This window comes from Microcaecilia unicolor, chromosome 4 (assembly GCF_901765095.1).
Source record: "Microcaecilia unicolor chromosome 4, aMicUni1.1, whole genome shotgun sequence".
NCBI classification, from domain to species: domain Eukaryota; kingdom Metazoa; phylum Chordata; class Amphibia; order Gymnophiona; family Siphonopidae; genus Microcaecilia; species Microcaecilia unicolor.
In genome coordinates, this window is record NC_044034.1 from 215,161,894 (window position 1) to 215,174,294 (window position 12,401).

The 12,401-nt window shown below is 46.0% G+C and overlaps 1 protein-coding gene across 1 annotated transcript in view; it reads right to left on the reverse strand.

The window, feature by feature from the left end:
- Positions 1-477: 477 nt before the first annotated feature.
- Positions 478-12,401, reverse strand: part of TNNI2 (troponin I2, fast skeletal type) — a 39,863-nt gene continuing 27,939 nt past the window's right edge. Inside the window, exons 7-8 of the mRNA XM_030201232.1 lie at positions 2,705-2,881; positions 478-884 (exon numbers count right to left, since the gene is read on the reverse strand). Coding sequence (XP_030057092.1) covers positions 789-884; positions 2,705-2,881 — 273 coding nt within the window. The 3' untranslated portion in view covers positions 478-788. The remainder of the gene's footprint in view (positions 885-2,704; positions 2,882-12,401) is intronic.

Sequence of the window (12,401 nt, forward strand, 5' to 3'; positions counted from 1 at the left end):
CTATGCCATACTTTGTATTGTTATTTGCATTTTTTTTTACTGCTGTAATTGTCTGTTGCCTATGTTTGATTTATTCTTGTTGTACACCACCTTGAATGAATTTCTTTTAAAAATGCAGTAAATAAATAATTAAATATGTGTCAGATTCAGAATTATAATGCAAGGGATTATGTATACACAAGAAAGTAAAGCTGTTAAAGATGTCAAGGGCTGGAGAGGTTTCATGGCGCAGCCGCAATGGTTGATGCAGTAGTATCACTGAACTCAACTATCTTGGCACATCACAGAGATGCGCCTGGAACTGAAACCAATCCCTGATAATACCTTCTAAGGTAAAGGTTATTCTTTGTCTTTGAGGTTATGTGGTATCCTAGCTCAGAGAGGACCTGTGGCTTTTATGAGTTGACTCTTTAAAAAAGAAAGAGAAAGACAGAGAAAAAGTCACATGACAGGAAGTGTAGGCCTCGGTCACCAAGCTTAAAAATTCAACTGTACTTTCAAAGCTTTATTTACATGTTAAGTTACTCTGAAACAACAGATCCTGCAAAATGAAATTACCATTGTGCTTACTTGCTTCTTCTTCCAGTCATGCAGCTACCAAAGAATATGTAAGACATTTTGGTTGTTTCTATAGCAATGGTGGTTGACGAGTGCAGTTGCTGCAAGAAACTCAGGGATTGGTTCTCGGACTGCTGCAATATCAGGTCCAAGAAGTGGATCATTAAAGGACACTGATAAAGAGATGATGAAAGATGGGCAGGGGAGAAGGACAACCAAGAATGAGAAGCTTAGGCCTCAGTTTCAAACATTTTCTTCCTGCCTTCCATGCCAGACTTCTCCTCAATATTCTTACGCCAGTCACCCACATCACGCAAGTCCTTCTCCTGCAAGGACAAGAAAAGGTGGAGTCAGTTATGGATCTTCCATTGATCTAACTAATATATCTTTGGATATGTATTAGAACAAAGCGCGTAACCTCATAAATGTGAAGGGCACCTCAAGCAAAGAATACTTCTGATGGAGTGAGATGTTGCAAGAGTGAGCGGTTGAGACCTGCATTACCTGAGGAGGGGTAAAAATGCTTACATTTCCCCTTTATGATTTTGACATATACACAGAAGAACACAAGCACTCGCAGACTTGAAACCACACAGAAAACAGCAAAGGTGACTCAAAGAAAAATGTTGACAATGCTCTCAGAGTCTAAAAGTTTATTTGTCAACAACAAAGACTCAACATAGCCATGTTACGGCCAACTGGCCTTCTTCAGGAGTCTAGCAGTGTTGTCTGTATGATCAAGCGCACACTGCTAGAGTATATGTTGTAGAATTAATCAGTCGTCAACTTTAATCTTGGCGGGAAGGAGAACACACTGCCAATGTATGCTAAACCACTCCAACACTTCTCAGGACTAACAGCCAAACGTCTCTAGTCATTTTTCGGACTAGAGACATTTGGCTGTTAGTCCTGAGAAGTGTTGGAGTGGTTTAGCCTACATTGGCGGTGTGTTCTCCTTCCCACCATGATTAAAGTTGATAACTGATTGATTCTACAACATATCCTCTAGCAGTGTGCTCTTGATCATACAGACAACACTGTGAGATCCCGAAGAAGGCCAGTTGGCCGAAACACGGCCATGTCAAGTCTTTGTTGTTAACAAATAAACTTTTAGACTCTGAGAGCATTGTCAACAGTTTTCTTTGAGACACCTTTGCTCTTTTCTGTGTGGTCCCTTTAAGATTTTACCATTTTGAAATTTGTGAAAGAAAAAAATGTTCTCTAGCTTGGATTTAAAAGTTAGGGTTAAAATATGAGATTAAGTAAGGCACTGGGAATAAGAGTATTAATTGATCTTAAGCCTCTAAATGGGGCCTCATCAGAGAATTATACAAGAGCACTATCGTCTCTTTTTTTCCTGCTGGTCATCCCTCTCCTTACGCACCCAAGCATCTTTCTCTGTACGGAAGAAGAGTGGGACTTGGGGGTGATTGGGTCTGATGAACTTAAGGTGGCCAAACAGGTAGAAAAGGCAATGGCCAAAGCCAGAAAGATGCTTTGGTGCATAAGCAGAGGGATGACCAGCAGGAAAAAAGAGGTGATAGCGCCCTTGCATAAGTCTCTGGTGAGACCCCATTTAGAGTACTGTGTTCAATTCTGGAGACCGCACCTACAGAGAGATATAAACAGGATGGAGTCGGTCCAGAGGGTGGCTACAAAATGAGTAAGCAGTCTCTGTCATAAAACATATAGGGACAGGCTTAGGAACCTCAACATGTATACACTAGAAGAGAGGAGATATGATAGAGACATTTAAATACCTCAGTGGCGTCAATATACAGGAGGCAAGCCTTTTTCAAATGAAGGAAAACTCTGGAATGAGGGGGCATATGATGAAGTTAAGAGGAAATAGACTTAGGAGGAATCTAAGAAAATACTCTTTCACCAAAAGGGTGGTGGATGTCTTTAATGGCCTTCTGGTGGAGGTTATGGAGACAAGGACTGTGTCAGAATTTAAGAAAGAGTGGGACAGGCATGTGGGATCCCTCAGGAAAGGAAGAGTTTGTGGTTACTGAGGATGGGCAGACTAGATGGGCCATTTGGACCTTATCTGCCATCATGTTTCTATGTTTCTTCAGATTAAAGGATCCATTAGCCAACAGGTTAAATATATCCTGCTTGAACAGAGGATCTATTGGCACAGTACCTTATCAGTATCTTCCTTCTTGACCTGCTTCAGGTTGGCCCTGAGCTCCATGTTGACCTTGTGTTTGGAGCCCAGCAGAGCACGTAGCATAGCATCAGCAGACATACGCACTCTCCTCAGAGGAGGCCTCTTGAACTTGCCTCTCAGGTCAAAGATCTTCTGGTTCAAGTCTTCAACCTAAAAGGAGAACGGACAGAGTTCAGTAAAGAACAAATGAAAAGGAAGGAAAGAAAAAGGGAATGCAGTAAATATATATCAAGAAAAGGTGGACTTTCCAATGAAAGAAGAGAGTGAGAGTGAGGGTGAGAGGATGATTCCCAAACATAGAGGAACCCAGAGAAGCCACAAAGAAGAGCTAATACATACAGCAGATAACATAAGGACGCTTTAATCAAAGTAGGGGGGGGATTGCTGTCTATTATTTATTCATTCACTCTTTCATGTATGTATCATTTGTTTCTCACCTAATCACTACTAAGCTCTAGACAAGCAAATCAAAACACAGCATTAAGTATGACAAAAAAACAAACAAACAAAAACAAAGCAGTGGACGAGTAGCCTAGTGGTTAGAGCACCAGGCTCAGTGCTTTTTTTGTGCTGGTACGCAACGGTACGGCGTACCGGCACCTTTTTCTCCTCCTCCCCTCCCCTCCCCTCCCATTACTTCCAGCGATTCTCCGCCTCTCTCATGCCCTCCCATCGATGTGCAGCGATTTTTCAGTCCCTCCCCTGCCCTCACCTCTCTCATATCCAGCGATTCTTCGTCCCTCAGCGTCCTCCTTCACTGCCTGCCAGCCAGTCGGACTCAGAAGCGAATGGTGCAGGCAGCGATTGGCTGGCAGCGTCGTAGCTTCCCTCTGCAAGTCCCACCTATGCGTAAACAGGAAGTTGTAGGCGGGACATGCAGAGGGAAACTACGACCCTGCCAGCCAATCGCTGCCTGCACCGTTCGCTTCTGAGTCCGACGCTGGCTGGCAGGCAGTGAAGGAGGATGCTGAGGGACGAAGAATTGCTGGATATGGGAGAGTTGAGGGCAGGGGAGGGACGGAAAAATCGCTGCACGTCGATGGGAGGGCAGGAAAGAGGTGGAGAATCGCTGGAAGTAATGGGAGGGGAGGGCAGGGGAGAGAGAATTGCTGGAAATCAATGGGAGGGAAGGGCAGGGGAGAGAGAATTGCTGGAAATCAATGGGATGGGAGGGAAGGGCAGGAGAGAGAGAATTGCTGGAAATCAATGGGATGGGAGGGAAGGGCAGGGGAGAGAGAATTGCTAGAAATCAATGGGATGGGAGGGAAGGGCAAGGGAGAGAGAATTGCTGGACATGGGAAGGACAGGGGAGAGAGAATTGCTAGAAATCAATGGGATGGGAGGGAAGGGCAGGGGAGAGAGAATTGCTGGACATGGGAAGGACAGGGGAGAGAGAATTGCTAGAAATCAATGGGATGGGAGGGAAGGGCAGGGGAGAGAGAATTGCTGGACATGGGAAGGACAGGGGAGAGAGAATTGCTAGAAATCAATGGGATGGGAGGGAAGGGCAGAGGAGAGAGAATTGCTGGACATGGGAAGGGCAGGGGAGAGAGAATTGCTGGACATGGGATGGGAGGGAAGGGCAGGGGAGAGAGAATTGCTGACATGGGATGGGAGGGAAGGGCAGAGGAGAGAGAATTGCTGGACATGGGAAGGGCAGGGGAGAGAGAATTGCTGGACATGGGATGGGCTGGGAGGGAAGGGCAAGGGAGAGAGAATTGCTGGACATGGGAGGGGCAGGGGAGAGAGAATTGCTGGACATGGGATGGGAGGGAAGGGCAGGGGAAAGAGAATTGCTGGAAATCAATGGGATGGGAGGGAAGGGCAGGGGAGAGAGAATTGCTAGAAATCAATGGGATGGGAGGGAAGGGCAGGGGAGAGAGAATTGCTGGACATGGGAAGGACAGGGGAGTGAGAATTGCTAGAAATCAATGGGATGGGAGGGAAGGGCAGGGGAGAGAGAATTGCTAGAAATCAATGGGATGGGAGGGAAGGGCAGGGGAGAGAGAATTGCTGGACATGGGAAGGACAGGGGAGAGAGAATTGCTAGAAATCAATGGGATGGGAGGGAAGGGCAGGGGAGAGAGAATTGCTGGACATGGGAAGGGCAGGGGAGAGAGAATTGCTGAAAATCAATGGGATGGGAGGGAAGGGCAGAGGAGAGAGAATTGCTGGACATGGGAAGGGCAGGGGAGAGAGAATTGCTGGACATGGGATGGGCTGGGAGGGAAGGGCAAGGGAGAGAGAATTGCTGGACATGGGATGGGAGGGAAGGGCAGGGGAGAGAGAATTGCTGGACATGGGAAGGGCAGGGGAGAGAGAATTGCTGGACATGGGATGGGCTGGGAGGGAAGGGCAAGGGAGAGAGAATTGCTGGACATGGGAGGGGCAGGGGAGAGAGAATTGCTGGACATGGGATGGGAGGGAAGGGCAGGGGAGAGAGAATTGCTGGACATGGGAAGGGCAGGGGAGAGAGAATTGCTGGACATGGGATGGGAGGGAAGGGCAAGGGAGAGAGAATTGCTGGACAGGATGGGATGGGAGGGAAGGGCAAGGGAGAGAGAATTGCTGGACAGGGGATGGGAGGGAAGGGCAGGGGAGAAAGAATTGCTGGACATGGGATGGGAGGGAAGGGCAGGGGAGAGAGAATTGCTGGACATGGGATGGGAGGGAAGGGCAGGGGAGAGAATTGCTGGACATGGGATGGGAGGGAAGGGCAGGGGAGAGAGAATTGCTGGACATTGATGGGAGGGCAGGGATGAGATAATTGCTGGACATGGAGGGGAGGGCAGGGAAGATAGAATTTCGGGACATGGAGGGGAGAGAGGAGAATCGCTGGACGGGGAGGGGAGGACAGGGAAGAGAGAATTTCTGGACATGGAGGGGAGAGAGGAGAATCGCTGGACAGGGAGGGGAGGACAGGGAAGAGAGAATTGCTGGACATGGAGGGGAGAGAGGAGAATCGCTGGACAGGGAGGGGAGGACAGGGAAGAAAGAATTGCTGGACATGGATGAGAGGGGAGAGAGGAGAAATGCTAGAAATGGATGGAGAGGAGAGCAGGAGATAGAGGAGAATTGCTGGACATGGATGGATGGAGGAGTTGGCTAGGAGGGAGGAGAAATGCTGACTTGGATGGAGGAGAGGGGAGAGAGAATTATTGCTTTATATGGATACAGAGGAGGGAAGAGAGATGAGAAATGCTGGACATGGATGGAGGGAAAGAGAGAGGAGAAGTGCTGGACATGAATGGAGGGGAGGAAAGAAAAAAGAAGATGCGCATGGATGGAGATGAGGGAAAGGGAAGAGAGGAGAAAAACTGCACATGGATGGAGAAAATAGGCAAAAGCTGGATCCATGTTATACCTCCTCCAGTCAATTCTATGGAGGAGGACCCAGCTTTTACTTATGGATGCAGGGCAACAAAAGAAGAAGAAAGGAGGAAAGTAAAGAAATAAATGGAAAGGAAGCCTGGAAACGGAGTTAAGAGAACAGATAGAGAGCAGCAGAATCAGAGACTGGGACCAATATGGATAGAAAAACCAGACAACAAAGGTAGAAAAAAATCATTTTATTTTCATTTTAGTATTTGGAATTTGTCTTATTTTGCACTGGGTATACTGGAGCTGTAACAGCTTACAGAAATTATTTATAATGAAAAAAAATCACATTATTTTTTCTCCTATACTAGTATAATATTTTCAATGATGTCTGTTTATATGCGCCATGGCTGGTATAAGGGGTGTGGCTAATGTGGGTGTGGCTATAATAGGGGCGGTGCCATGTGTGGTGACCCCGCCCACAATGAGTACCGGCACCTTTTTTTCTACAAAAAAAGCACTGACCAGGCTTGACATCCAGAGGTGCCTGGTTCAAATCCCACTACTGCTTCGTGTGATCTTGGGAAAGTCACTTCACCCTCCATTGCCTCAGGTACAAAATTAGAATGTGAGCCCTCCAGGGACAGGGACGGGAAAACACCCAGTGTACCTAAATATAAAATACCTTGAGCTACCACTGAAAAAGGTGTGAGCAAAATCCCAAATTCAAAGCTGACAAGTCAGAGAAACTGAATGAAATCTCTATAAACCTGGAGGATGTAATGGCACAATTTGACAAATTGAAGAGTAGCAAATTTCCTGGACCAGATGGGATTCATCCCAGAGTACTGATAGTTGAACTTGTGGAACTATTGTTAGTAATATGTAATTTATCTTTAAAATCAAGCATGGTACCGGAAGAGTGGAGGGTGGCCAATGTAATGCCAATTTTTAAAAAGGATCCAGAGGAGATGGAAATTAGAGACTGGTGAGCCTGACGTCACTGCCAGGCAAAATGGCAGAGACTATTATAAAGAACAAAATTACACAGCATATTCAAAAGCAAGGATTAATGAGACAAAACCAACATGGATTTAGTGAAGGGAAATCTTGCCTTGCTAATCTATTACATTTCTTTGAAGAGGTGAACAAACGTGGATAAAGGTGAGCCAGTCGATATTATGTATCTGGATTTTCAAAAGGTGTTTGACAAAGTACCTCATGAAAGACTCCAGAGGAAATTGTGGATTAAAAACTGGTTAAAAGATAGAAAACAGAGAGTAGGGTTACATGGTCAATATTCTCAATGGAGACGGGTAGATAGTGTGGTTCCCCAGGGGTCTGTGCTGGGACTGCTGCTTTTTAACATATTTATAAATGATCTAGAGATGGGAGTAACTAGTGAGATAATTACATTTGCTGGCAACACAAAGTTATTCAAAGTTGTTAAATCGGAAAAGGATTGTGAAAAATTATAAGAGGACCTTACAAGAATGGGAGACTGGGCATCTAAATGGCAGATGACGTTTAATGTGAGCAAGTGCAAAAAAGGGATCTAGGCATCATTGTTGATAATACGTTGAAACCCTCTGCTCAGTGTGCTATGGCGGCTAAGAAAGCAAATAAAATGTTAGGTGTTATTAGGAAAGGAAAGGAAAACAAAAATGAGGACATTATAATGCCTTTGTATTACTCCATGGTGCAACCACACCTGAAATATTGTGTTCAATTCTGGTCACCGCCTTAAAAATGATAAAGGGGATGGGATGACTTCCCTAAGAGGAAAGGCTAAAGTAAGTGGCTAGGGCTCTTCGGCTTGGAGAAAAAAAGGCTGAGGGGAGATATGATAGAGGTCTATAAAATACTGAATGGAGTGGAACAGGTAGACGTGAATCACATGTTTACTCTTTCCAAAAATACTAGATTAGGGGGCATGCAACGAATTATAGAAAATATTTCTTCACTCAACATGTAATTAAACTCTGGAATTCGTTGCCAGAGAATGTGGTAAAAGCAGTTAGCTTAGCTGGGGTTAAAAAAGGTTTGGATGGATTCCTAAAGGAAAAGTCCATAGACCATTATTAAAATTAATTTGTTGAAAATCCACTGTTTATTTTCTAGGATACGCAGCATAAAATGTATTCTATTGTTTTGGGATCTTGCCAGGTACTTGTAACCTGGTTTGTCCACTGTTGAAAACAACATGCTGGGCTTGATAGACCTTTGGTCTGTCCCAGTATGTCAATACTTATGTACTTATGTAAATAAACAAAGAACAGAAATGCCAAATATAAAAAACATGCCATAAGCTTGACACACCATTAACCCTGCAACCAGAGCAACTGCTTAACCACTCAACCTCAATTTTACACATTTTAGATGATACAAACTAATCCAACAAATTGCATTTTTAAATTTTAGGTGCATAACTTGTAAATGAGCTAACCTCTGTGGGACTGAATGAGTACCTGCAATAGCAGCTTGGTCTTCTTATGATTCAACAATTTTTTTTTTATTGATGACACATGTAAAATACATCTTGTCGCATGTAGCACATTTAACAATACAAACAGTTCACTTAAGAGCCATAATGCTCATTATAAGCATACTAAATACGAAACGTCATCAATGTTTTATTAATCACACTCTTATGTTCCCCCACCCTCCCCCTTCCACTGTTATCCTTATATGAACCGAAAAACAAAAAAAAAAAAGGAAAGGGGGGGGGGGGGGGGGGGGAGAGGAAAGGGGCCCCACCCGGCCGGCATTTCCCCAGCTACGTTTTCATATGTAATTATTATCTCTGTTTGCAACGGAGCATCCTGATACTGCCTCTCCATTCCTTAAGAGGGGTTTAAAAGCAGACTCTTGGCCCTATGCAGAAGGGATTCAATATATATGTCCCATACTGCTTGAAACAGTTATAGTCTCTTGGGGGTTTGTTTCGCGTATTGTCGCTCTAAAAGCATCAGTGCATGTAATCGATTTCTCCATGTTCAAAAAGATGGCGCATCTTCCCCTACCCAAACCCCCAAAATCACTTTCTTCCCCAGTATACCTGCCTTCCTAAGAAGCAATATATATGATTTGTTCCGTATATGAAATGCTTCATAGCTATCCAACAGTACCGCTGCTGGAGAAAGCGGTATTACACATCCTAACAATTTCCCCAGATAGCTGAACACTGCCTTCCAGAAAACCTGGGTCCCCTGGCACTCCCAGAAAGCGTGAAAAAAGGAGTTTGTCCCCTGCTCACATTTCTGGCACTCCGGGGTCTCCACCGCCCCTATCTTAAATAACTGATCCTGTGTAAAATATGCTGTGTAAAGTACGGAATTGGCACTCCCTCAGATCAGCATTCACCGATATCTCAGGGATTCTCTTTATTAATTTTAGTGACTCTATACCCCTACCCGAACCCCCCAGGTCTCGATCCCACCTTGTTATAAGATCAGCAAATGCTCTATTCTGGGATTTCAGCTGTAATGCTTTATGTAGCCCTGAGATCGAAAGGCCCCCCCTCCTGAAATTTATCAAAGAAAACCTGTATCCTCTCACCCAAGAATGGGAATAGGGCCCTCTGATCCAAGCAGCCTGGTCTTCTTAATTGCAGGTTTCCAAAGCTTACAAAGACAATCATGCGTGCAATTTCCTACAAATCCTTAGATTATCCTCTAGGATATGTAACACTAGGCATTTCCATTTTTATGCCGAGTATTTGGATTTCCAAGCATTCAGCCATTGCTCAAGCTTTTTTCACATCACAACTCATTCTTTCTTGTGTCTCAGGCAGTGCTGTAAGAAAGGCTATTTGAGTGGTGCAGTCACACAGAGCACAAAAATGGACTGGCACAGAAATTTCTCCAACACCATCATCTCCTCTCATTAACAGTGGCAAAGTGGTTGAGGTGGGGGCACCAGTGGTTGAGCTGGATATGTAAAACTAAACGGCAACAAAAATGTTGTAGGTTGCATTGGTCTGAATATTTTTCTGACTAACATGGAAAATTGTAATTAAAACCTGAAAGTAACATTTCAGATGCACAAATACCGGGTTAGTTCTACTAACATGCATCTTCCATCCTTTTTAAGAACATAACATAAGAACACAAGCATTGTCATACTGGGATAGATTAAAGGTCTATCAAGCCCAGTATTCTGTTTTCAACAGTGGCAAGATCCTAAAAGAGTAAAACAGATTTTATGCTGCTTATCCTACAAACAAGCAGTGAATTTTTCCAAGTCCATCTTAATAATGGCTTATGGCCTTTTCTTTTAGGAAATAATTCAAATCTTTTAAAAACCCTACTAAGCTAACTGCGTTCACTACATTCTCTGGCAACGAATTCCAGAGGTTAATTATATGCTGAGTGAAGAAAAATTTTCTCTAATTTGTTTTAAATTTACCACTTAGTAGCTTCATTGTGTGCCCCCTAGTCCTAGTATTTTTGGAAAGAGTAAGCAAGCGATTCACATCTACCTGTTCCACTCCACTCATTATTTTATACTAGTAAAAAAGGCCCGTTTCTGACACATATGAAACGGGCGCTAGCAAGGTTTTCCTCATAATGTGTATGTTTTGGAGAGTGTATGTGAGAGTGACTGTGTGTGATAGAGAGAGTGAAAGTGTGAGTGTGTGTGTGAGAGAGAGAGTGAGTATGGGTGTGAGCGTGTCTGTGAGAGAGTGTGTGTGTGAGAATGAGAGTGTGTGCAATTGCGTATGGGAGACACAGTGTGATAGAGAGAGAGAGAGTGTGTTTCACACAGATACAGTGTGTGCGTGAATGAGAGTGTGTGTGAGGCACAGATTGTCTGTGAGACTGAGTGTATGAGACCAAGCGAGTATGTAAGTGACTGTGTGACACATAGAGAGTGAATGTGATACAATGTGAGACATAGAGTGTATGAGAGTGAGAGACAGAAACACATAGTCTGTGAGAGAGAGAGTGTGTGTGTGTGTGACAGAGATACCTCCCTCCCTCCCTCTCTCTCTCTCTATGGTGTCAGGCCCCCCTCTTTCTCTGGTGTCTGAGATTGCTGCCACTGCACCTAAGCAATTGGTGTGCTGGAGGAGAGGAAGAGAGAGAGAGAGTGTGTGTGTGGGGTGGGGGGGATGTGTTGGAGGGGTTCAGCTTGGAAGAAGAGGGGTGTGGGGGATTGTGGATGCGCTGCCAGATGAAAGTAAGTGAGTATGTGTGTGTGTGTGGGGGGGGGGGGGGTTCAGGAAGCAATGGCAGATGACAGAGTGAGGGAGTGTGTGTGTGTGGGGGGGGGGGGGGCAGGGGGTTCAGGAAGCGCTGCCAGATGAGAGAGTGAGGGAGTGTGTGTGTGTGGGGGGGGGGGGGGCAGGGGGTACAGGAAGCGCTGCCAGATGAGAGAGTGAGTGTGTATGGGGTTTCATGAAGCGCTCCCATCCTTGAACCCCCTCCCCACCTCAGTCCCCTTCTCTCATTCAAGAACCCCCTCCCCAGTCTCTCCCATCCAAAAACCCCAGTCCCCTCCCCACCCGTCCCCTTCTCCAATCCGAGAACCCCCTCCCCAGTCTCTCCCATCCAAAAACCCCAGTGCCCTTCCCACCCGTCCCCTTCAAGCATCCAAGAACCCCCTCCCCACCTCAGTCTCCTTCTCCCATTCAAGAACCCCCTCCCCAGTCTCTCCCATCCAAAAACCCCAGTCCCCTCCCCACTCGTCCTCTTCAAGTATCCAAGAACCCCCTCCCCACCTCAGTCCCCTTCTCCCATTCAAGAATCCCAGTCCTCTCCCCATCCGTCCCCTTCTCCCATCCGAGAACCCCCTCCCCAGTCTCTCCCATCCAAGAACCCCAGTCCCCTCCCCACCCGTCCCCTTCAACTATCCAAGAACCCCCTCCCCACCCCCTTCTGCTTCTCCCATCCATGAACCCCTCCCACCTCAGTCTCCTTCCCATTTGAGAACCCCCTCCCCCCCACCTGAGAACCCCACACCCTTCTCCCATCTGAGTCCCTCCCCACCTACCAGCTCCATTCTCCTGCCGCCCAGGCCCACCACCCTCACTGCCTTAAAAAAAAAAACCCAATTTGAAGCACTGGAGTAACAGGCAGCAGCGCCTCGCGTCTGCCCTTCTACTAAAAATCTCTTCCACGACGTCATTGGGCCTTCCCACATTGAGTCCCACCCGCCCTCGCGGTAATTGGAAGTTACCTGAGAGGAGGGCGGGACTCAATGTGGGAAGGCCCAATGACGTCGTCGAAGAGATTTTTAGTAGAAGGGCAGACGCGAGGCGCTGCTGCCTGTTATTCCAGCGCTTCAAATTGGGTTTTAAAGGCAGGACAGCGCCGGGAGCGGACTCGCAGCACCCCCCACCCGCTGACAT